Genomic DNA, 27,018 nt, shown 5'->3' with positions numbered 1-27,018 from the left:
TGTGGATGGACAAATTTTTCTTTATTGCCCTCTTTCTCTTTTGTTTATCTGCTAGTTTGAATGTCCTAGATCAGGGAATCAGCAGACTATAGCCATTGGGCTAAGTCGGGCTATCTGCCTGGTTTTATAAATAAAGTTTTACTGGAACACAGCCATACTCATTTATGTATTATCTATGGCTGCTTTTGTTGCTACAGTAGTAGGGTTGAGTAGTTGTGACAGATACAGTAAAACTTGAAAAGCCTAAAACATTAACTGTCTGACACTTTACAGAAAAAGTTTCCTGACCTCTGTTATAGAGTGTATATTTTTTAATTGGTTCTGCCTAAATTTTAGCATATGTACTTAACTCTAAATTTTTTTGTGTGTGTGTGATACACGGGCCTCTCACTGTTGTGGTCTCTCCCATTGTGGAGCACAGGCTCCGTATGCGCAGGCTCAGCGGCCATGGCTCACGGGCCCAGCCGCTCCGCGGCATGTGGGATCTTCCTGGACTGGGGCACAAACCCGTGTCCCCTGCATCGGCAGGTGGACTCTCAACCACTGTGCCACCAGGGAAGCCCCTAACTCTAAATTTTATTAATAAAATTTAAACTTGTTCGCTCTGTCCAAATTTTTCCAAAGACGAAGACTTTAGAATGCTTTAAGCAGCCACTGAAATCTTCTTTTCCCATCTTCCAAGTTATTGGTGTGAGAATGTTCTTTTTTAATTTTAAATAACTTTATTAATGTATAATTTACATAACATAAAATGCACACATTCTAATTGTACATTTCTGGCACTGTAATACAGTGTCTAAAACTCTTAGAGTTAAGAAGTCCTTCTTGGCTTCCCTGGTGGAGCAGTGGTTGAGAGTCCACCTGCCGATGCAGGGGACACGGGTTCGTGCCCCGGTCCGGGAAGATCCCACATGCCGCGGAGCGGCTGGGCCCGTGAGCCATGGCCGCTGAGCCTGCGCATCCGGAGCCTGTGCTCCGCAACGGGAGAGGCCATAACAGTGAGAGGGCCCGCATACCGCAAAAAAAAAAAAAAAAAAAAAAAGAAGTCCTTCTGAATGGATAAACTTGGTCCTGGTTAATGTCTCCTTGCAGACATTTAGAGGATGAGTAGTTTTGATTGTTTGAATGTTACTGTGTGAAAGCAGGAGGATTGAATAGATTTATTCCAGGCTTAATTGTGTGCCTTTATGATTATAGTTGTTTTTTTTTTAATCAATGACAAAGCAATGAGAAATCACTGTGTCTTTTATTGTTGGAAGACAGGGCTTGCTCTTCACACCTGACTGGAATAAAGAAACATCTGTTGCTAGGCAGCCAAAGCACTAGCACCTAGCAACTGTGATGTGTGCATCAGGAATCTAAGGCTCTCTTCAGAGCCTAGTGAAGTGTAGTACAAGCAAAAGATCTATCTATATTCAAATGTCTGAATTAGAAGAAACAAGAATATAGATAAAAGAATGCCAGAGAGTTCAGTGAAAATCCTATAGTATCTGGCAAGGATGATCCTGGGATATAATGTTTGGAATGACTGTTATAATTCTATGGCTTGACACTAATTATGTGGCCTTGAAGACATTTCTTGACCTCCTAAAGCTTCATTTTTTTGATCTGCAAAATGGAGGTGACAGAACCTACGTCATCAGTAAGTTAATACGTGTGATGCACTTGAAATAATTTGCATAGTAAGTATACAATAAAGTGTTAGCTGTTAACAGTAGCAGTTTTAGAGATTATATCACATGACACATTTTTTAAAAACCTGAAGTAGTTGTGTTTTAGTTATCTATTGCTTTATAACAACCATCACCAAACTTAGTTCCTTAAAAACGGTTTCTCACAATTCTGTGTATTACCTGGGCTCAGTTGGGAATTCTCCTGTGGTATACCTGGGGTCACTTGGGTGGCTTCATTCAGCTGGGAGCTGTGCTGGAACTGAAATGTACAAGATAGTTTCTCATCCTTCAGAGACTTTTTCCACATGGCATCTCACCATTCAGTAGTCTATCCTAAGCTTCTTTATGACATGGTTGCTGGCTTCCAAAAGGAGCATTCCAAGACAATCTTCATTGTGCAAGTGCTAATCAAGCCTCTCCTTGCATCATGCCTTAATGTCCCAATGGCTAAGTCTAGTCATGTGGCCAAATCATTATGAGAGGAATTACACAAAGGCATGAATACCAGGGATCATGATTCACTGGGGACCGCCAATGTAGCAGTTTCTCTCAAGTGGTATAAAACATCCTAAGACCATAACACGGTAGGAATGTGGTACTCGAACCCAAATCAGTGGTGGTGTGTAATTGTATGCTAGTCAGTGCTTCTCAAACTTTAGTGTGCACCAGAACCACTTGGGGGACTTTTAAAATGAATATGTCTGGACCCTAACTTCAGAATTTAGTAAGTCTGGACTAGACTTTCTGGACCAGAAATAAGCATTTAAATAGTCTCCCCAGGTTCTCCTGATGAACACCTAATGTCCAGTTTGAGAACCATTTATCAGAAATTTTGCGGACAGGGAACACCCTGCATTTCCTCTGGTGATCTGCCTTTATCAGAGGCTGGCCTTAGGAAATTTTATACCAAGTGGAAGATTCCTAGCTTGTTCTCTGTAGCAGGTTAATAGCAACCATGGGGAAGGTTAAGGAAGAGTCACCTTTTGGTTTTCAGTTATTCGTATGACTCTACAGGGGTAGTTCCCTGTGCTATATTTCAGGTTGGTGAGAATTTCTTGGAGTGATGGAAAATTTGAGTGTCCAGGGCACTCTGCTTTACCAAAGTAGCATCTCAAATACTTGTTTATTTCTACTTAGCAGTTGTTTAACAAAAATAACAGAAAAGTTTATCTGTGGCTAGGCAGTCCTTAGATTGACATTTCTCTCTAGTGAGATTAGAATGAAACCCATTTTCATTGAAAGAGTGCTAGAAGAAGTGTAACATTAAGGAAGGTGACTTCTAAGATCTCTCTGAAGTCTTAGTGTAGTTGTAAACTTTTATAACTTTAGGACTATAAATGCAACAAACTTAATAAATATCATTTACAAAATTAATTTAAATTTCTTTTATAGTTATTCCATTTTTTGTATTTTGAATCATAAAGTTTATGTTTTGCTAAGTATATTAAAAAGAAATTTATATAATTAACTTTCAAATCATATTTTATTATACATTTGTAGCATTTATACTTCTAAGTTACTGCACTAAGACTTGTGGGACATCCTGTATGTATATTACTTGAGGGATGATGTTTATTGGCAGGAGGATTATTTTATTTGAAGATAAGTTGGAAACTTCATTTTCCCATTCCTTTTTTCCAACTTTTTTGTATATTAGGATTCAGGAGTCACCTTTCAGGGAATGATGTTATTGAAGCAACTTGACACATTTGCCTTTGAGATATTGATCTGTTGACCTGTTAGAGTCTAGATATGCACAGAGTCTTTGAGGAGGAACAGGATCAATGCAAGGTTAAATGCAGAACTTGGGTGACAAAATACCACTCCCCTTGCTTATTTTTCACATATATGACTGTTAGAGGACCATGTAATTGTAGATGTCATAACTAATGCTGAGCATAGATAGAAATGGTCTAGACTTGAGGCAAACCTGTCTCAAAGAGTTTGCAAAGACAGTGTGTTCCCATTCTTCTGCCTTGGAGGAATCTCTGGTACTGGTTTATCTATCTCCTCCTAACTCCTCCTCTGCAGAAATGCTCATGTAATTGCACAATGACAGAGGAAGACAGGACTTGCTTCCACTAGGCTGTGGTTCTGCTCTTCCGGCTGATTCCTTCCTCCAGCCAAGGAGCTGGACCCATCTCTGTGGAGCTGGGGTCCAGGGATTCAGGCCACATTGTGTTACTTTATCAGGAAATATTTTAAAAATGAAAAACCACATGATCTCGTGTGGTAAGACTTTGAAAGATGTTTCATGTTACATGACGGATTATAAATGCTGAAATTCTGACAATATGATTACAGTTGATTCTCATGAGGAAGAAAAAAGGCACATATCTAAAGCAAAGACAGTACCTTACAAAGGTGGAAAGCTTGGGTTTCCAAATGACATGTTAAAAGACGGGAGCAGTAGATACTTATGAAAAAATGCTGAAGGCACATGATCGCTGTAATTACTTTTTGAGTTGTTTAATAAGTGGTACCCTGCTTTTCTACATATTCACACATCTTTCCTACTCTAGAAAGTCTGTGGTTCAAAGGTCTTGCTTGTTTTGGTGGTTAGTTCATTTGTAACCTATTACCACCTTACATCGACTATACCTCTGTGTACGGTGGCTTGTGTGTGCCAAGTGGGAAGTTATTTCTCTACAGCCATTTTCATGGTGGTCATCATGGAATAGCTTAGTTATCAAAGGACTGGTTTGCAATGTTTCTTCAGGATAATCTTAAGGATATTTTTTCATTATTGAAGTATAGTTGATTTACAGTGTTGTGTTAGTTTCTGGTGTACAGCAAAGTGGTTCAGTTTTATATGTATATATATATATGTATATATATATATATATATATATATAATTAAGGATTTTAGTTTAAGCAAATTGGAGAGAGCTCAGATGTGCTTGAAGTGTATCTTGAGATTTTTGGTATTGATTTATGCCCATATTCTCTACTCTTTGTTTTTATTCTTTAGAGTATCCTGGATTTGAGGGCAGGCAAACATTAAGCCAAATCTTACTTACGCATTAGGCTGAGTCAGAAGATGAAATTTCCAGGGGCTGCCCTGGTGGCACAGTGGTTGAGAGTCCGCCTGCCGAGGCGGGGGACACGGGTTCGTGCCCCGGTCTGGGAGGATCCTGCATGCTGTGGAGCGGCTGGGTCCGTGAGCCATGGCCGCTGAGCTTGCGCGTCCGGAGCCTGTGCTCTGCAATGGGAGAGGCCACAGCAGTGAGAGGCCCGCGTAACGCAAAAAAAAAAAAAAAAGCAGATGAAATTTCCAGTATGAGTTTTATGGTGTTTGGCTTTATATGATGATAGTTTTCATTTAACCTGATTGCTATTAGTTAATGTGAGTCAAAACACATGCTTCAAATTCTTAACAAGTATAGTGTGAGGATAAATTGGGTAATATATATAAAACCAATCTGAGATCTTTAGGAAAAGTCATCACTCTACGATTTTACATTGATACGTAATTAAAGTTGAATGTTTTCTTTAGGAACTGTGTTTTTTAGGCATTGAAAATACCAGAATGCTCCTTTTAAGGAATAGACATCAAAGAGATACAGAGGTGGGTCATGCTGAGTTTTAGCCAGGAATTTGTCTTAGTAACGTTTATTGGAATTTCTCTTGTATTAACAGAGTAATATGCATTTCATAAAATACAGGAATACAGAAAAATGTTTGTTTTAAAAATCACTTCTACCATTCAGAGATTCTGTTTACAATGTGGCATGTTCTTCCTTCTCTGTCAAACAGCTGAACACAACAATATGGATGAACTTCACAATCTTGAAGTTGAACAAAATAAGACATAGAAAGTTAGAAGCCATATGATGCTATTCATAAGTTTAAATATAGGCAAAAGTCAACTATGTTTTTCAAGAATGCATATGTAGGTAGTAAAGAAAAAAGAAATACATGGAAAAGGTTATTCCAAAGTCAGGTAGTCTCTGAGAGGAGAGAGGGTGATGATTGGAGAGGCACACCCAGAGGGTTTCTAGGGTCCTGGCAATGTTCTGATTTTTTTTTGACCTGAGTGGAGGTTACCATATATGTTCACTTTAATATTATAAAACTGAGCATATCTGTTATATATTTTACCATAAAACATATACATTTTATATTTTACAATAAATATTTAGAAATTGGGCAAGGCATAGAATAGATGGTATAGTATGTTCTTATTTCCTTAAAAACAAAAAGACCATATCCATATATTTGTACATATGTTGAATATTTCTAGAAGAATATATAAGAAATTTCTGACAGTGATTTCCTCTAAGAAGAAAGACTGAGATTCTGTGATGGGAGGGAGATTTACTTTCACCATATACGCTTTTACTTCCATTTTGCATGTTTTCCGATAAGGAATGCTCTTAAAAATTCTGTGAGAGAGAGTAGGGGAAATTAAGACCAAAAAGTCAAAACTTGAGAATTTAATACCTTTATGACTTCCTTTTTAAGATGATGCAGGTTTGGAGTAGAGGGATTAAGGAAGAATTGGACTGAAAATTAAAATCATAAGCTTTTCAGATAACATTCCCCTTTTTCATGGCCAGGAGAATGGTTACTGCGATATTCTCTTGTCCTCAGAGATCTTGCTCCCAGTCATGGTTCTCGAACTTTAGTGAGCATCCATATCACTGGATCTGGATTGTTAAAATACACATTCCTGGGCTATACCTTCAGAGTGTCTGACTCGGTACGTCTGCATTTCTAATAAGTTCCCAGGTCAGGACAATGCTGCTTATGCAGGGATCACATTTTGAGAACCACTAGATGGCAAAGCTGCCCCCTACATAAGGACATGCTGGAAAATAGAACAAAAATGGAGGCCCATACCCAGTGCATATAGTATGTGCTTCCAGCAGACGAGGAGTAAGAGTTATATAAAATTTGTGGCCCATGTTGTGGCATTACGTCTGTTTTTAAGCCTGTGAGTGGCAATGTAGGTCTTGCCAGCTGAGGAAATCAGAGCCATTTAAAATCAACAGAAGAAACCATGTTCTGGTAGTAAGATGTCTAAATTTGTGATCTCCTTAACTGTGACTTTGGATAACTGGAATAAAGAAAATGAATGTTCATAATTTTGAAAGTTGTGCAAAAGACAAGCTTTGAGAATCTTTTTCTTTATATGTCTTAAAAAAAAGATACAAAACAACAGAACTAATTTTAAGAAAGGGAAAAGATTTACTTTGTTTTGTTCATGTTAGAGTTTATGGATCCATGGTTTTGATTTACTTTTTCAGTCTTTTTCACTGTGCTTGCCTATAAAAGTAACAGATTTCCATTGATGAGTTATAACATGTATAGCACTTGTATAATTCATGAAAATCTCCTGCAAACATAGTCAACTTCCAGTGGGACTTGTGCTTACTCCACCCTCCAGAAGAGGGGCTGGCCTATTTTAAGATTAGGAAGGATCTCCCCCTACCTAGAAGTTGGCAGTATCCTGTGCTGTAAAAACATAACATTGCTTTGTGATTGTGTGATTAACTTGTTTTCCGTGGTAACCTGGCATTAACGTTGGGCTTCTGATGACCTGTTTGCCTAATACTAAATTTTCAGTTTCTCCCCTGTCAACCTGGTACCCTATTATGTTTTTCCTGGACTGTCCTTGTTTTAAAATTGTGCTCTTATTTCAGCCATGCTAGCTGTTCTTGGCTTCCTTTGCTGTGCTGAGCCCATCCTTGTCTTCCCAGTAAGGAGGGGTTATTGATGGCCTTTTCCTGGAGATTTTAGATCCTGTAGGTCTTCTCTGTTGCTCCTGCATTGGTGTGGAGCCTGCCTTTACTATTTTCTACTCACTTAATTACGTTATGATGAATTTTAATGTACCAAGTTACCGTATTGTGGGTACATCTGTAAAGCTATATTGGTTACTCTTTTTATTGCTTTGTAAGGAATTACAGATTGTGGTTGTTAGGACATTGGTAAGGAAAATGTGCATTTTAGATCTGGGTGTGTGGTGCAAGTGCAGAATCAGAAATGCTATTAGATGAATTAGGTCTATATTTTATAAGCCTACTTGCTACTGGAATAAATTATGATCAGCTAATGAATTAATTTGAGATCCTTTAAGACTTAAGTGCCTTACTAGCTCTCAGTTTAACAATTCTGCTGAATCCAAACTCTCGTCTGCAATTGATTTAATGTGATTCTACAATATTTTTGCTTACTAGCCAGCAAAAAATCATAACAGACATTTGAAGCCAAACTGATCTGTGGGTTTATCTTTTCATCGGATTAAAAATTACTGGAAGATTGTCAGTGAAGTGGTATTGCCTAGTAACATATTGCTGTCTAGGAAACAGAAAGCTTTTCCACCTAGCTTTTATGCCTAAGTTGATTTGTTATGCATGTTTTCTAGGATTAGTACTAAATTCCTTCTGTTGAATTCAGTAATGCTTGTGATTTCTTTTGTATTTTGGCATTGAAAATTAAACTCTTAAACTCTTATAATCTCTAGCTTTAACTTGGCTTTACACTAATTACATTTTAAGGACACACCAGCCCTATTTTTTAGTTAAAATGTCTTTTATTTCATTAGATTTAAATTGTAAAAGAAATCAGATTTCTCCAATTTGATTTAAATTGGTTATTAATATTAAACACAACATCTGTTTATGTATGGTTCATGCATTCTTGGCTGTATCAAGATTAAAACTTTTCTTTCACAGATCCTACCGAAGTAAAATGCAATATTTCTTTTTGACACGTTTTTATCCGCCATTTTTATATCTCACCCACCCCTATTTAGTATCAGTATTGTGGGGCGTATCATCCAGGTTGTGATGAGTTGTCTTGTACAACAGACTGGCTGCTTTTTTTTTTTTTAATTGTAGTACAGTTGGTTTACAAAGTTGTGTTAGTTTCAGGTGTACAGCAAAGTGAATCAGCCATACATATACATATATCCACTTTCTTCTAGATCCATTCCCATATAGGTCACTACAGAGAGCCAAATAAAGTTCCCTGTGTTATGCAGTAGGTTCTCATTAGTTATCTTTTATATATAGTGGTGTGTATATGTCAGTCCCAGTCTCCCAATTTATGTCTCCCCTCTTTCCCCCTTGGTAACCATTAGTTTGTTTTCTACATCTGTGACTCAATTTCTGTTTTGTACATAAGTTCATTTGTACCATTTTTTAAGATTCCACGTATGTGATATCATATGATATTTGTCTTTCTCTGACTTCTCTGACAATCTCTAGGTCCATCCATGTTGCTGCAAATGGCATTATTTTATTATATATGTACCACATCTTCTTTATCCATTCCTCTGTTGATGGACATAGTCCATGTCTTGGCTATTGTAAATAGTGCTGCAATGAACATTGGGGTGCGTGTATCTTTTTGAATTATGGTTTTCTCCAGGTATATGCCCAGGCGTGGGATTGCTGGATCATATGCTAGCTCTATTTTTAGTTTTTTAAGGAACCTCCATATTGTTCTCCATAGCGGCTGTACCAATTTACATTCCCATCAATATCACCTCTCACCAGTCAGAACGCCATCATCAAAAAATCTACAAACATTAAATGTTGGAGAGGGTGTGGAGAAAAGGGAACTCTTTCTCCCACACTGGCTGCTTCTTTAATGTTGAGTTTTGTAAGTTGTTTTGCTCACCAAAATGTCCTTTTCATGGGCACTCATTTCTTTGAATAAGGTCTTGTTTTTGGCTGTTTATACCTTATTATTGCAAGGAGTAAGTTTAACATTCATAGTAAAGGTGTTTTTCAGGCTTTTCCACAGTATAAGGGTGGGTTCATTGGCTGCAAGCTTGCTTTCAAGTGTACAGTTTACTGTATAGATATTATAATATCAAGGGAAGATATCACAACTCCATGAAAGACCTTAACATCAGAATAAGTTATTTGTACAGAAAATATATTTTGGTGGCAAAATTGAAACTACTAGATTATTAAATGTGAAAACCAATTTTGTCATAATTTTGAAGAATATTATCCATTTACCTTGTTAACAACTTAACTTTGCTCTTAACTATTTTCTCTCTATAAAACAATTTTCTAGAACTACTAACAGATTGTAAAATGATCAATTTTTTCCTGTCTTTTTCCCTTCAAATTTGTTAAGCTTCAAAATGGTAAGAAGGAAGGAAACCTTAAATTGAAAAATCAATAAGTTGAGTGATGATCTTCTGAACAATCCAAAATTTACTAGATAAAAATTCTATATTCTTCTGTTACTGGTTTTATATTATATATTCAGAAGATCAAAAAAGATAAGTAGCACACATAAATAAATGTGTTTTTGTATATTGTAGGAGAGGCAAACTCTTACCCTCTTAAGTTTTTTGGCGGGGCATGAGAATTAAATTGACATGAGACAGATAGATCAACAGGAGAAAAGCATACAAATTTATGTAATACAAGTTTTACATGATACAGGAGCTTGCCTTAATAAGGAAATGAAGACCCAAAGAAATAGAGAAAACCTACTTGCTTTTATATTAGGTTGAAAAAAAAGAGAGACAATTGTGCCTATTGTGGAGAAGTGACTAAACTATGTGGGGAGGTTAAAGGAAGATACGAATTATTTTAACAAGGTCTGTTTGTGTAGAATTCTCTTGATCTCAACTTCTTATCCTTAGTGATGAGAATGTTGCTTTCCTTCTGGCATAGGGAGGACAACTTTCCTATGGGAATTTTATCTCACTTTTAAGAAAAGGAAGGAAGGTCAGTGTTTTTCTTGTATACGCTGTCTTTCAAGTGCCTTAAGTCAAAATAATATACCAGAGCAACATATTTTGGGGTGGTATGTTCTAAACTCTTTAATATCCATGAATTATTTAATTGAATGATCTGTACAAACCAATTAAATACTTTGCCTATTTTATTGTAATCTAACAATCTCAGATCATCGGGAGCAAGCAGAACTGTGTTTAAAATTCAGTTCTGTAACTTACTAGCTATTTGGGCATGTTGTTTAACCTTTCAGTAGAGAAGGTAAGCATCTATAAAATGAACATTATAATAGTACTTTCTTCATAGGGCTGTTCTGAGGATTGCAGGAATAATATGACTAGCATGTACAATACACACAAGAGAGAAGACTATAGCTGTTCTTCCTAAATTTGTTCTTCTACAGTGTAGGCTTGTTTCTGATAAGTGACTGTCCTGTCAGAGACTGTATTTCCTAACTTGCCTTGTACGGCCATGTCACTGGGTTTATTGGAAAGGCTGTCTCTCTTTCATTGAGTTGCTCTTGTACTTTTATCAGAAATCAGCAGGGCATATTCATTTTTGGTTTTCTCTTCTGTTCCATTGATCTATGTGTGTGCCACTCTGCCAGTACTACACAGTCTTGATTACTGTAGCTACATAATATGTCAGGAAATTGGGTAGATTGACTTCCCCTACCCTTTTTTGGAAATTGTTTGTTATTCTAGTTCCTTTATTTTTCCTTGTAATATTAAAATAATCTTGTCTAGGGAGTTCCCTGGTGGCCTACTGGTTAGGATTCTGGGCTTTCACTGCAGGGGCCTGGGTTCAGTTCCTGGTTGGGGAACTGAGATCCCACAAGCCACGCAGCACGGCCAAAAAAAAAAAAGAAAAAAGAAAATCTTGTCTATATTTACAAAATATCTTGCTGGGATTTTGATAGGAATTGTGCCAAACCCATTTATCAATTTGAGGACAACTGACATCTGTACTATGTTAATTTCCAAATCATGGACACTATATGACTCTCCATTTATTTAGGTCTTCCATCCAGCATTTTATAGTTTTCATATACAAGTCCTGTGCAAGTTCTGTTAGATTAACACCTAGTAATTTTTTTTCTTTTTGAGCTATTTTTTTTCTTTTTGAGCTATTATTTAATTTCAGTGTCCACTTATTTATTTCTAATATATAGATATATAATTGATTGTTGCATGTTTATCTTATGTCCTGCAACCTTGCTGAAATCTGTCATTAGTTCTAGAATATTTTGTAGTTTTTCTTTTTTTAGATAATTATGTCATATGCAAATGAAGATATTTATATTTCTTCCATTCTGATCTGCTTGCCCCTTCCCTTCCCATTTTCCTTTCCCTTTCCTTCCCCTCTCCCCTCCCATCTCCTCCCCTTTCCTCCCTTCCCTTCCTCTCGCCTTCTCTTCTTCTTGCCTTATTGCAGGAGCTTGAACTTCCAGCACTGTATTAAATAAGAGCAATGAGAATGGACATTCTTGTCTTTCACTGTTAGGCATAATGTTAGCTGTAGTGGTTTTATTGTTGTTGTTTTGTTTTTGTTTTTGTAGATGCTCTTTATGAAGTTCAGGAAGTTCCCATCTATTCCTGTTTTCTTCTAAGAGTTTTGATCATGAATGGGTGTTGAATTTTTTTGAATGTTTTTTCTGCATCAATTGATATGATTGTGTGATTTTTCTTCCTTAGCCTTTTATATAGCAGATGACATTGGTATATATATTTTTTCAACAACACTTGTACAAAAGAACTATAGTTCTTTTTATATATTGCTGAGTTCTGTTTGCTAATATTTTGTTAAGGGCTTTGCATCTGTATTCATGAGGGTTATTGATGTGTGTTTTATTTTTGTACTCTGATTTTGATATTAAGGTAATACTAGTTTTATAAAATGAATTGGAATTATCCTATTTATATAAATTTATATTGCACTTTTTAAACCTAACATTGTATTTTGAATTTTTTCTGCACAATTAGATAATCTATGAAAACATAATTTTAAAGTCTGAATAATAGTCAGTTATAGGAATATACTTTTCTTTCTTTTTCTTGTTTTATTATTTATAATTAACATTTTTATTATTAATAATTCTGCAGTTAACATTTTCCTATATAAATCCTTGTGAACACCTAAGTTATCCTTAGAATAATTTCAAGAAATTCTTACATCAAATAAAAACATTTTAAAGTTTTTAATAAATCCCAATTTATCCTCCAGAAAGAGGATAACAATTAAATATTACCACAGCTGCATGTCTATGAGAATACCTGCTACATTATATTTTTTAAAAAAATTTATTTATTTATTTATTTATTTATTTTTGGCTGCACTGGGTCTTCATTGCTGTGCATGGGCTTTCTCTAGTTGCAGCGAGCGGGGGCTACTCTTTGTTGCAGTGCGCGGCGTCTCATTGTGGTGGCTTCTCTTGTTGTGGAGCAGGGGCTCTAGGTGCCCAGGCTTCAGTAGTTGTGGCACACAGTCTCAGTAGTTGTGGCTTGTGGGCTCCAGAGCGCAGGCTCAGTAGTTGTGGTACATGGGCTTAGTTGCTCTGCAGCATGTGGGATCTTCCCGGACCAGGGCTTGAACCTGTGTCCCCTGCATTGGCAGGCAGATTCTCAACCACTGGACCACCAGGGACGTCCCTATTTCAAAAATCTGATGTAATATATAATATAAAGTGTTATCTTGTCATTTTTCCCCTTGGAGGGGTTTTTACAGGCAAACTTTCTGTTTCAAATTCTGCTTAAAGTTTTACATATTCCTTATGAATCTACATAAATTTTTTCATTGATGCACACACTCATCTACTAAGACAGGGCTCAAGCGCTCTACAAAGTTCACCTCAAATATTTCTAGGGGTTCGTAGTGGGAGAGAGAGGCCTTGCTTTGTCAAATGCTGTGTAAGGACCCCCTTCTTCCTTCTTTTCTTTCTCTGCTTCCCCTAATTTGTATCGCAATGTTTGCCAAGCACTGCTGGCTTAGACAACAGTGGCTTTCCTTCTCCTGAGAACCTGTGGGTTTGCCAGGCCCTGTTGTGCCTGTAGCTGGGTATTGCCGTGACCCTGTTATCTGCTTCTCATCAGTCATTGCAGCCATCTCATTTGGTGTGACCTGGGCACGAGCATTAGCCTCCTTGCGGTGTACCGGTTACACAGTATTCTCTTTGAAACGAGACATATAAAATGCTTGCATTTTAACAGTATGGCTAAAAATTAAATTCGTGCTCTTTCTATAAGCAAAGCTATGCATCCTAACTCAGGCTGTTCTTGGCTCTAGTACTACTCTACTGCTGCTATCATTAGCTAATAGTGCTGTTGTATGCCCCTGGCTGTTCTAAGAATTTTACATATAGAGACACATTACATCCTCATAAAACCCCTATGAGGTAGGTATTACCATCTTTTATAAACAAGGAAAGAAACTGAGACCATAGAGAGGTTAGGCTGAGATAGGCAAAGGAGAAGTCTCTTCAGACTGGATTATTTACCAGCCCTTACATCTGTGGCCTGGAGGGTAAATTGACACACTTGGTCCCTGGCCAAATATCTCATATGTAGTCATTGTTGATGGTCTTCCTCACTGTGCCACACTGTGGGAGGTTTTACTCCTCTTTGGCAGCTGTAAAGAAAGAGAGAACAACTTGTTTTCAACTCTAGGTTATTATGAGCAATATAATCCTATTTCAACTCATAAGGGCTGCCTTTCAGTCTAAGTGGCCTTCTTTGCAGGGATGACGATAGGTAACAGAGCCAAATCAAGGCAGATCTGTTAACATTGATTCATTTACCCTGACCAGTTACAGGTCAGAGAGAGAAAAAAATGGATTCTCAAAAATATATACTGTACTTCAATTTATGTTTTTATTTAAAACTGGAAAAAAATCCCATCTTTTAATTTCCATTTTAAATTCAGGCCAGATTTTCACAGTAACTCTTGGGAGAAGCTTTTGCCAATCCCCAAGCCTCTCATAATGTTGCTGCATTCATACCTAAAAAAGCCTTAGACATTATATTAGCACCTCATTATACCTGCTTGGGTGACCTAGGGTACCTTAGGTGGTACCTGTGCATCCATCCTGGAGCATATAAGCCTGGTGCCCATTTGTTTTCTTCCAAGTGGTGCAAACCATGTTATGTTATGAAAATCTTTACTGTCCTTTTTATCTTATTGATACCAGTGAGTGTTAAAGTGCCTGTTTCATTCTATTGCCTTGCAATTTTGTTTCCATTATTTGGTGCAAGTCTATTTTTATTTAAACTGTTAAGTCTGCTATTTCTAAAAATACTGTTTGAACTTCAATGTACCTGAATATTTTATTGTCAGTTACTTTTCTTCCACTCCCCAACCATGATCATTTTATGAACTTTATAGACAGAAAGAGGGATCTTCTAATCCCAGTTTTGGATCATTTGGCTATGCATAGGATTTTTTTCTGGGATATTTGCTGATTGTAATTCTTTTATCAGAATCAGCACCCATCAGAATACCACAGCTTTCAAAATGTACTGTTTCTTCTTTCTCCACCCTTTCTTCTACAACCTTTCTTTCTCAGGGTACATTGTGTCACCTCCTATATAAAAAAATCCTACATAAAAAGGGGGGCTTAATGAGGACACTGTTGGTACAACTGATTGAAACCCAACTTGAATTCCCTATTTGTCTCATTTTAGGACTGGAAGAAGAATAGGGGTCGAGCTAGGCTTAGGGAGACTTGTTCAACATCCTTGTTCTCTCTGGCTTTCATATGTGCTTCTCTTGACTATCAATTTCATGCTCGCAGGTTAGCTTTTAACAGCACCTTGAGAGAGAGGTTGGGTTTCCAGCAATGCAAGGCTCATATACTTAGAAACACACTGGAAAGAACTTTTTTGTTTTTCCTCCCTGTTCTAGCTAAAAAAATTCCAGGGAAGGACTCTGATTGGCTTGTGCCAATTCTAGGCCCATTCCTGGGTGAATTATTTTGCCTAGGGAGCAGAGTGCTATGATTGACCTTGTTTAGGTCTGGTGTCCACCTTTTGACCATTGGCCGAGGCCCATGGTTATAGGGTCACGTAAGAAGATGGCAACTCCCTTTCCAGTCAAATGGTTTAGTTTTCCTAAAAGAAAATGAGGGCTCCTAATTCCAGGAGAAGCAAGAGGTTTTAGAAAGACAAAGTAATAGATGTCTGATATTGATGATTGGATACAGGGTGGCCACTTATTAAAAAGGCTTTAGAACAATTCAGGTAAAAGGTATCAGGATATGAACTGAGTATGTGAAAGAGTGGAGATGGAGAGGTGATTTGACATTCGAAACATTTAGGTAGCATTCATGGACTTCTAAGCAAACTATTAAAAAACAAATTAACTATGCAAACACCAGCCAAATAAAATAAGCCATCTGCTTTGTTTGACCCTTTTGAACATGTTTGCTGTGGGGCATATGCAATTTTACTTTTTCTTTTACTACTTCATTTACATAGTTATTGTCATTTGTTCAGTCACCTGAACATTTTCTGTCTAGAACAAAGTAAAGGATTATGGTTATTGACACTTTGTCATTTCAAGCTGTTAAACACAGAACAGGTTTCTTAAATGCCTCTCTGTCCTGCCTCTGCACATAACCAACTGAATATAAAAAAAGCAGTGTCCTTGACTCAGGTCTGACTGTTCTTGGCACAATGTCAGTGCTGCTTGGACTATAACTTTTATTGGTTTATTTGTGAATAGAATTATTCTGTTCAAATGTTACATCCCACAAGTCATAGTTTAATATGATTATAGATGTAGAATAGATATAGATTGTACATTTCTCTTTGTGTTGGTTAATGCATAGGGCTAAATACTACTTTCATATTTAGATCAGGATTCTTTTTTTTTTTTAGATCAGGATTCTTATGTAATCATGTAAAATATTTTCTTTATTATAATAAATAAGACCTCTTTTAGGCATCCTTGAGATCAAATCTCATAAGTACTAAGAATTTTTTTGCCTTTTAAAATACGTTGACATTTGGACTGATGGTGCAGAAGCAACGGTGGGTAAAACTGCTGGTGTCTTAGAACAAAGCAGGATAGTGGCAGCAGACTATACTAGTAGTGTGTTTTTAACCATCTTGCACTTGCAGAAAAAAAGCCACTTTCACTTGAGTGTCCTTGATGAAACAATAACAATTATTAATTATTTTTTATCCTCAAGTCAAAATATTTTTAATATTCTGTGTGAAGAAGTGGGAAGTATACATGAAGCACTTTTGATACATACTGAAATATAATGCTATCTTTAGGAAAAGCACATGTACAGTTGTTTGAGTTGTGAGTTCAACTAAATGCCTTTTTCATAGAATACCATTTTTACTTGAAAGAATGACTCAAAAACTGTGGTCATTCATATATGGATATTTGGCTGGCATTTTCTTTAAAATAAGCCTATCATTTAAAAGAAAGGACAACTGACAGTAGTTGTTGCCCAAGAAAAAAATCCAAAAGAAGATAAAATTACAAATAAAAATTAGAGTTAGGAACTTGGAAAACTGTATCCACCACCTTGAACTCAACAGCTTTCCAATACTTAGATTATTCTGATGAAGTTGGTGGTATTTACCAAATGGGATTTTCTTTTTTCTTTCAATGTGGTGTAATAGAGAATCAGCATTTGGAAGATCTGCATAACTCAGTGAACTAATATTTTCCAAATGATCAATGTGTATGATGTTATAAAATCATGCATGGATAAAAGATTTATACAAAGTACCAGATTGACCAGTGGATTTTAATGCAGCAGGGTTAAAAGAAAAGGTCATTGGTAGAAGTTTGAAATTATATGTTGCAGTGAGCTTTTAAGAAGCTACCACTTGTCAAGTGAAGAGGAATATATACAATTATATTAAAGGCTATTAAAATACTACACCATTTTTCAACTAAATATACTTTAAGCAGACAACACATAACAGCAGGTTGAAAGTTGAATGCAGCTGCTTTTCATTAAATTAGGCATTAGAGATTTTTAAAAATGTAAAACAATATCTCCTCACTGATTTTTTTTATTGTTTTGGAAAATAGTCATTTTTCTCATAAAAATTGTATTTATGTTAAAATGTAAATATTTTTTGTTATATTTAAGTTAATAAATATTTTAAAATTTGCTGTTTAATACAACAAATATTTATCAATATAACCTATTTACATAAAAGTGTTTTAGAGTCTTTAATAATTTCTAAGAGCTAAGGGGTCCATGAGACCAAAATGCTTTGGGAACTTCTGGCCTATAGGATAAAATTCAAACCTCTGTCTGTGGTCCAAAAGTCCTTCTATCAGTGGCTTCTACCACCTCTTCTATGATCTCTCCTGTCTCATTTCCCCTCATCAAAAGAACCATGTTGTTTTACCTCTCTGCACCTTTGCTCAGTGTTCTTTTTGCCATGAATATCGGTTTTCTTTTAGCTCTCTGTCTAAAGTATTGTCTCCCAATGCCTCTTGGGACATTTATCTGTGTAATACTGTTTGCCATAAATTCTACTTTATTTGAAATTAATATAATCATTACAACTTTCTTATACTTATTGTTTGCATGGTATATATTTTTCCATCCATTTACTTTCAGCCTACCTGTGTCTTCATATTTAAACTTGCTTTCTTATAGATATCATATAATTGGATCTTGTTTTATTAATCCATCTAAAATCTCGGCCTTTACTGATCTCATTTATGAGGGCTCCAGCCTCATGACTCGAGCACCTTCCAAAGGCTCCACCTCCTAATACCATCATATTGGGCTACATATGAAGTTGGTTGGCACACAGAAATTTAAATCATAGCAAGGGGGGAAAGGAGGCAAGCCTTTAACCTGCTACGATTGCAGGTAAATGAAAATGAAGATTAAATTCTAAGTAAGAGAGCTTGTGGTGGGGTAACTGAGACTGAGGGCATAAAGGTAACTGTTCAAAATACTTCAGGGCTTCAGAAGACACTGAGGAAAGACTTAGAAGGTGGACTGATGGTGAGGTTGAGAGGGAAAATGGACCAAGTAGAAAGGAATAAATATATGGAAAAAGATATGAAAAAAAGATTGCATATTGTAGGAGGGTGAGTCTATCCAGAGCTGGAATTGAAGCTTACACCAAGGAACCAACCTTTTTCTTTCCTTTTTAAAAGTCTACCTATATCATGAGTATAATCACCTATATGTTTTTCTAATCAATTGCCTTTATTTTTTTTTACATTTACCTTGAATTCATTAGGATTAATGTTTGTATGTGGCATGAGGCCAGTATGAACTTTTTCTCTCAAACTGTTAAACCAAAAAATTAAAATTTTTTTCCCTTCTCTAATTTTAATTACTCCTTTACAATTTTCTGGTATTTTCTAATTGTGCTCTGAAGAGCTTTAGAGTTTCTCGGACTTGGATCAGTCAGAGAGCTATGACTGTTTTTTCCTTTGGTTATTTCTTTTATTAACTTTGTAATTCAGTGAACAATATTTGTTAACTACCTACTACATGCTAGACACTATGCTAGTGTCACTGGAGATAAAATGAGTCCTAAAATGAGCATGGCCCTTGCCTCAGGGGGTTATATTGTCTAGTGAGTTTTACATATCAGGCTTTCATATACGCGTTCCTGTTTTTCTTTTGAAACTTGCAGAAAGACAGTGAGATTTGGAGACCCACTAATTTTGTAACATTGAGCAAGTTATTTGTCTTCTCCAAATCTTCATATATTCTCACCTTATGGTGGGATGGTAGCCCCTGTTTTAGTGTATTGCTTTAAGGATTAAGTGGAATAACTTCGTATGAAAGGGCTCAGCCCCCAATAATTAATTTACTTTCTTCTTTCTTAACTTTTGTCTATACTTTTCCTATTGATAAAAGACCTGGAATTTTGGTTAACATTCCTGTGTCTGATGCCATCTGAGTGTTTGGTACAGATTACTAATAGGTTATCTAACTTCTCTTTCCTAACACTCTGTTGATATGACTTTCTTTAATATCATCATACCATCTTGCTTAAGCCAAAGGATTTATCTTAGTTCCAAGGTGCTTAATCTCCTTTAATTCTTAACTATCCCTGTATTCTTTTTTTTTTTTTTTTGCGGTACACGGGCCTCTCCCATTGCAGAGCACAGGCTCCGGACGCACAGGCTCAGCAGCCATGGCTCACGGGCCCAGCCACTCCGCGCCACGTGGGCTCTTCCCAGACCGGGGCACGAACCCGTGTCCCCTGCATCGGCAGGCCCGCTCTCAACCGCTGCACCACCAGGGAAGTCCCAACTATCCCTGTATTCTAAGAATTTCCTCCTTCTTTTGATACTACTGTAATATTTTCCTTCTTTATTCTTTTGCAAGTATCCTTTTACATGTCTCCAAACTTCAGATATTTTCTCAAAACTCATTCCTCTCAACTCTTTTTTTGCTTTTACCCTTCTTTTTGTCAAACAAGTAGTCATCTATTCTCATCACTTCAGCTCTAACCTCTCTGTAGCCTCATTATATGTGTCTATCTATTGGAATACAACCCCATATTACCAATGTAGTATAGGGAGTTTATTCATTCATTCCTTGATGATTTTTATTGCCGTTGGATATACTGTCTTCTCAAATGCTGATCAGTGTTCTGCTCTGAAATTCTGTTTCTATGTCCAGAATCATTCACTTTTTTCTTAATTTGGTTTCTTAGCTTGTTTTCTTCTTAAAAGTGCTATCATTCTTCTAGTTACTTAGACTCAAAACCTTTATTCCTTCATGTTCACACTCTATGTTCACTTGAGTCTTGTTACTTTAGTCTTGTTACTTTTTGTTTGGAAATATCTTATATTCATTACTTCTTTATTTCTCGACTACTGCCATCCAAGTCCAGTCAGCACAGTAGATGACTTCAATGGCCTTTGCTATTCTTTCTATCCCTTATTCTTTTCTTCAGACCAGCTTGCCCATTATTATTACATTAGTAGTCTTCCTAAAATACTGTATTTATCCTGTATTCTCCTGTTCAACATTTTCAGTGATCCATTTCTTTTGGCAGTGTTTCTTTCGAAGGAAAAATTTTCTCATGGATTCCCAGTGTTGACATAAAATATCTTAATTATAATGTAACTTAAATATGTCCAAATATACACCTAAATATAAATGCTTGCTCATAAAATTGTATAACTAAAAGTTTATAAATTCATTACAAACAAAACCATAAAATGGATAAAATTTAAGTTAACATTAATGTGACAAAAGATGTTTGCTGAAACGTAATCAGTAAGCTCAACATGAATATGGTACTAAGTGCTCTGAGTTTGGCACGGGCCTATTCTACTCTTTTTAAAAATTAATTAATTAATTAATTAATTAGGTTGCACTGGGTCTTAGTTGCAGCAGGTGGGCTCCTTAGTTGCGGCATGCAAACTCTTAGTTGCAGCATGCATGTGGGATCTAGTTCCCTCACCAGGGATCGAACCCGGGCCCCCTGCATTGGGAGCTTGGAGTCTTAACCACTGCACCACCAGGCCTATTCTACTCTTGAAACTTCTGAGAAACCTTTGTTTCTACAGCATATTATGGTATCATTTGGCCTTCACTTGGTACAAACATATCATTTAAGAAATAGATCTGTCCTTGTGTTTTGTTTTTTTTTCATCCCTCAGCCAGTTACAATTAAAATAGCCTATTTGGCAGCAGTAAGATAGTAAATAAAAATGCACATTCGGGCACTGATACTACTTGTTTTTTTGGGGTTATTAGGTGAACATCAAGATGATCCTGAATATGGAGTGTGTGTGTGTGTGTGTGTGTGTGTGTGTGTGTGTGTGAGAGAGAGAGAGAGAGAGAGAGAGAGAGAGAGAGAGAGAGAATTTAAGTTCACTTAGGAGATTTTTATAGAAAACTAATGGAATCTAAGAAATCAGTTCTAGACCTCCAGAGTCTACAAACACCATTATAAATGTTGCTATTCGTGGGATAAAGACCAAATTCCTCATGTTGACATCTAAGGCCTTTATCAATTTGGATTAAATCTCTTTTCCTTTTTTATCTTTTTCTTTTTTGACTTCTTACTACTGTGTACACATAGTCACATTTTTCCCAGAATTATGCCTTGTCTCTTTTTATACCTCTCTCCCTATATAATGCCATCTACCTATAGCCTTTAAGGGCCAGTTCATGCTCTCATATCCCCTTGAAGCTTCTGTTCCCCTCTTCAGTTATAATTTGATATTTCTCCTTTGAACTCCTCCTGTGAACTCCTTCTGTATCTGGTACTTGAACATTTCATTTTTTTTGGTAATATTACTTTAATTGTTTGATTTTCATATTCTTTACATCACTAGCCCTCAGGGTCCTTACAGGCAATAGTAACTTAAAAGTTTTTTGCATAATCTTCAAGATCATTGTTGGTATTCCTGAAGCACTTTACTAAGTGAATCAAATGGGATTACAGTATTAGGGGTTTAGTTTCCCTCAGAAATACGTGATTCCTTCCTATAGAATGTAAGCAAAGGAACTTGATATAGAAAATTTGCATTTCTCTAAAACTAAAGTGCCTTAAAAATTTTATATTTTTTGCACTCATTTGTTCTGTATTTTCAGGACTGCTGGGAAAGATTCTGATGGCTATCCGAGATGCAGGTTTTGAAATTTCAGCTATGCAGATGGTAGGTAGTTTGCAATGGGTCATAACTTACTGAGGAACTGTGGTTTTTTTTGAAGTATGCTTGAAAATTTTTTACACTGAATTTTCTCTGTGCACTTGTGAACTCAACGCATTAAAAATAAAAAGATATATTTGTTGAACTTGATAACCTTATAGTAAAAAAATATTTTTGAACTGATTTTACCTATATAATCTCTCACTAAGAGAACTAATATTCTAATGGTACATCTAATTTAAGCTTATGAAACAGGTTTATATAATTCCTGGAACTTCAGTTGCAAAATAAATGCAGACTGAAACAATACATTTAGTTCCTCCAAACAAAATATAGAATTAAGCTAAGTAGTTATAATGAATTTTCTGTTGTCTGGATTTGTGACTAAGAAGAGAATGAGTTCAGATAGTTTTTCCCAGGACCTTTGCTGGTTTCTGGAGTTTCCCTCAGGATCTTCTTGGGAGTTAGCACATTTCAGCCCCTCTCTTGGCAGTCATACCACTGGATCTCTGGAGCCCACAATCATTCAAAATTGCCCTGCTGGCACATTTCTAGGAAACCCTTCACTGAAGAAACAATATTAACTTCTATAGAGTCATTCTATATCTTTGTGCTATACTTATCAGTGCATTTGATGATAAATTGGGCACAAATTATTATAGGAATCAAATAATTTACATTTTACAATTTTTTTGTTTTTGTTTCTTTTTCCCTTTTTTGTTTGCATTAATGGGGATTTTTTTAATGATTCCATTTTATTTCCACTATCAATTTATTATACCTCTAAAAATATTTTTAGTGTTGTTCTAGGGTTTAAAATCATCTTTAATTAGTCTGTCTTTACATTTTACAATTTTTGAAGGCCAGCAAGTTTGCATTATTATGACAGTGAAATGCCAGTTTTGGAAAGAATTTTCTTACCAATATAATTTATTTGCCTTTTTTCTGAAAAGGAACTGCTTTTGATTTCTATGAAGTCTTAGGATCACCCAAAATCAGAGGTCAGGGCACTAACTGAGGTTCTGCCTATTTTGTATCCCGGATTGGTGGGAATGATAATAAGCTGAGAAAAGATCAGAAATATCAGCTAGTTTACAGAGTTATCAGGCACAACTTGGAGACTGATGAGGAAGTTAATAACTGAAGAATCTTACCCAGGACTATAATGAAATTGTTAGCCAGAACGTTCTCAAAGTATTAGCTTGGTGATGTAGTCACAGGGTTATAGGACCTAAGCCTCCTTAAGTAGTAATCCTTGTGGAAATTTTAGAATTAATCATTGATCTAACTCTAGGCCTACAACCTAGAATAGTGATTGTCCATAGTAGGTGCTCAATGAAAAAAATAATTAAAAATCAATTGAACTTATGGGGGAGGCATGGTAGTTGAGTGGCAATCGTGTCGTGATTTTTGGAATCAGAAAGCTCTATTTCTGAGTCATGTGTCTTCTGCTTTCTAGGTATGTGAACTTGGCCAGATTTTAAGCATTCTTATCTTCAGTTTTCTCAGCTAGGCAATGAGAATATTATTTGCCTCAATGGATTATTTCATGGAATAAATGAAATAACCCTACGTAATACTTTGTAGAATTTCCAGTACAAGTTACTAAGTATTTAATAAATTATATTTTGTTATTATTTTATGGTATTAGTAATATAAGAATTTGTATGAATATCAAATAATATACTGAAATCAAACAAAATCCCCTCCCTGTAATAGTTATGTTGCCTATGAAAATAAGTCTTCCTAGTTTGAACTGTTGTCTGGGTAGACAGAAACGTCTTAGTGATCTTCAATCCTGGCAACAATAAAGAAGCAAAGTAGGGAGGAAAACAAAATTGGGAAGTCTGAGGCTATTTTTTAAAAATTTAAGGTTCTGGTTCTTGAGATGGTAGAACTTAATGAAATTTTATTTCTAAGTTTGAATCCAGCCTGGATAAGAATGACTCTTTGTAGGTTTACCTTATTAGCATATTCTGACAATTCTTTTGAGGAGGAGTAGGATTTCCAGATGAATGGTGTCAGTGCTTTATTATGAGCCAGACTAGGGATTTTTCTGAATGCTTGGGAGGAAAAGGGTATTTTTCCAGCCCCCTCTACAAAATTTGAAGAACTTTTCTTTAGTAATATTTCTTTAAAAAAATTTTTTTTAAATTTATTTTTATTTATTCATTTATTTTTACATCTTTATTGGAGTATAATTGCTTTACAATGTTGTGTTAGTTTCTGCTGTACAACAAAGCAAATCAGCTATATGTATAAATATATCCCCATATCCCCTCCCTCCCACCCTCCCTATCCCACCCCTCTAGGTCGTCACAAAGCATTGAGCTGATCTCCCTGTGCTTATTTGTGCCACTAATCTATCGATAAACAACATTACATTGTATAGATACATAAGTCGTTTCTGTACCAGGAATGAGGTTTTATTCAGTGAGGTAGAGTGTAGTGGTTGAGAGTACGGTCAGTGGGACCAGACTGCTTTAGATGGAATGCCAAGTACTGAAGGCTACATAACCCCTCTGAGTCTTCACCTGATCTGTAAATGGGGGCTATTAACATTACTTACCTTGTAGGGTGTTTTTTACGATTAAATGAGATGATGTACCTACAGGACCTAGAACAATGCTTGATATATTTAAGTACTCAAATGTTATAAATAATTTTTTTTTTTGATAAACAATAATTTGTTATTGATGATCTGAACTTTAACACCTTAACACTTTTTCTTCAAAGACTGTTTAATTTGTTCAGGATTTACATTTTAAAGGAAATATATCCAAGAGATCATAAATGTGCTAAGTGTGGCTCATTCTATTATGTTGGTTGGCTTATGTTTTTTTTTTTTTTTAAATATAGTTCAACATGGATCGAGTTAATGTTGAAGAGTTTTATGAAATTTATAAAGGAGTCGTGTCTGAGTATAACGTAAGTATCAAAATAAATGTAAAGCATTGGTACTGAAAACAACTTGTGTATCTCAAATCTTGTAGATCTCAGTATAATTTATAATCATGAAAGTATTGCCTGAAGTATTCTTGATTCTGCCAATTGCCAACTGATCATACCAGTGACTGAGGCATTTTTTATCCCTCAGAGCCACTGGGTCAATTTTAAAAATATGATGCTATTTCATTTATGAAACAAAAATATACAGGAATCAAAAAACACTTTGCTGAGATATTGACACATTTTGATATTATCTATGAGAATTATAAAATTCTCAGGGTAGAAGACTGTCCAAAATGCTTTAAAAAGTTGAGAGCAAATAGTTCTTAATGTAACTTCATAGCGGTAGTTAGTGTCTACTTAATGCTACAAATGCAGATAGAATCATCTGACAATGGGATGGAGACTGAAGAAATGGTTAGACTTAAAGGGAGTTGTTTAGAGGGCAGTGAAATTCGTTCTTGAAAACAACACTATATTCAGGTAAACTGAATGTTGTTTCATAAAATAATACATGATAGATATTTAATCAAAGTTAGTTTCTTTCGCCTTTTATCAAATTAGATACGTTTGTGCTGGTGGCCTGCCTCATCACCCACATTATTTTATAGAGAATTTTGGCTTTTTTTTTTTTTTTATAAAGTTCACTATTCCTGACAATGAGACTAGATTCCCCTCTCCTCACTTCTCTATGCCCTTTCCTTTCAACCTACTTTAAGAAATGACCTGAGCCTTTGTCTTATTTAGCCCTACATAGTAAAGGCCAATAATGAGATATTATATTTTGCATTCAGCATACTGGTAGTGATCCACCCTTCTTTAGAGGAACCAGAGTGTTCTTTTGCTATAGGTTATCGAACTTTAATCTTGTTAGCTTCCTGATTTTAGAGTTATGCTCTTTCTTTTCTTAAATGGAAGAAATTTTAAAATGTGTTCTTATCTTTTTTATTAATTTATTTTTAAAATTTTCATTTTATATTGTAGTTGATTTACAATGTTGTGTCAGTTTCAGGTATACAGCAAAGTGATTCAGTGATACATATACATATATCTATTCTTGTCCAGATTCTTTTCCCATTCAGGTTATTACAGAATACTGAGTAGAGTTCCCTGAGCTATAAAATAAGTCCTTATTGGTTATCTATTTTATATATTGTAGTGTGTGTATATGTTAGTCCCAAATTCCTAATTTATCTCTCACCCCCACGTTTCCCTTTTGGTAACAGTAAGTGTGTTTTCTAAATCTATGAGCCTGTTTCTGTTTTGTAAATAAGTTCATTTGAATCATTTTTTTAGATTCCACATATAAGTGATATCATACGATGTTTGTCTTTTTCTGTCTGACTATGCTACAATTTTTGCTGACTATTTGTATGCTTTCTAATTAAATTTATTACCTCATCTCAAATTCTTAGGGCTTATGAATTTAGCTATTACCTATTTTTATTTTTTTAACATCTCTGTTGGAGGATAATTGCTTTACAATGGTGTGTTAGTTTCTGCTGTAAAACAAAGTGAATCAGCTATATGTATACATATATCCCCATATCCCCTCCCTCTTGAGTCTCCCTCCCACCCTCCCTAGCCAACCACTCTAGGTGGACACAAAGCACCAAGCTGATCTCCCTGTGCTATGCGGCTGCTTTCCACTAGCTATCTGTTTTACATTTAGTAGTGTATCTATGTCCATGCCACTTTCTAACTTGGTCCCAGCTTACACTTCCCCCTCCCTGTGTCTTCAAGTCCATTCTCTACATCTGTGTCTTTATTCCTGTCCTGCCTCTAGGTTCTTCAGAACCTTTTTTTTTTTTTTTAGATTGCATATATATGTGTTAGCATATGGTATTTGTTTTTCTCTTTCTGACTCACTTCACTCTATATGACAGTCTCTAGGTCCATCCACCTCACTACAAATAACTCAGTTTCGTTTCTTTTTATGGCTGAGTAATACTCCATTGCATATATGTGCCACATCTTCTTTATCTATTTATCTGTCGATGGACACTTAGGTTGCTTCCATGTCCTGGCTATTGTAAATAGAGCTTCAGTGAACACTGTGGTACATGACTCTTTTT

At 35.8% G+C, this 27,018-nt stretch overlaps 1 protein-coding gene across 2 annotated transcripts in view; it reads left to right on the top strand.

Annotated features, from left to right (window-relative positions):
• The window catches only part of NME7 (NME/NM23 family member 7), a 218,262-nt gene that overhangs the window by 44,745 nt on the left and 146,499 nt on the right, over nt 1-27,018 (top strand). For both annotated transcript variants that reach the window (XM_007458116.1, XM_007458115.1), the window contains 2 exons: nt 21,936-22,000; nt 24,854-24,922. In XM_007458116.1, coding sequence (XP_007458178.1) covers nt 21,936-22,000; nt 24,854-24,922 — 134 coding nt within the window. The remainder of the gene's footprint in view (nt 1-21,935; nt 22,001-24,853; nt 24,923-27,018) is intronic.

Source organism: Lipotes vexillifer, unplaced genomic scaffold (assembly GCF_000442215.2).
Source record: "Lipotes vexillifer unplaced genomic scaffold, Lipotes_vexillifer_v1.1 scaffold189, whole genome shotgun sequence".
Lineage (NCBI taxonomy): Eukaryota > Metazoa > Chordata > Mammalia > Artiodactyla > Lipotidae > Lipotes > Lipotes vexillifer.
Note: the sequence above shows the minus strand (reverse complement) of the source record. Positions and strands in the feature narration are given on the sequence as shown.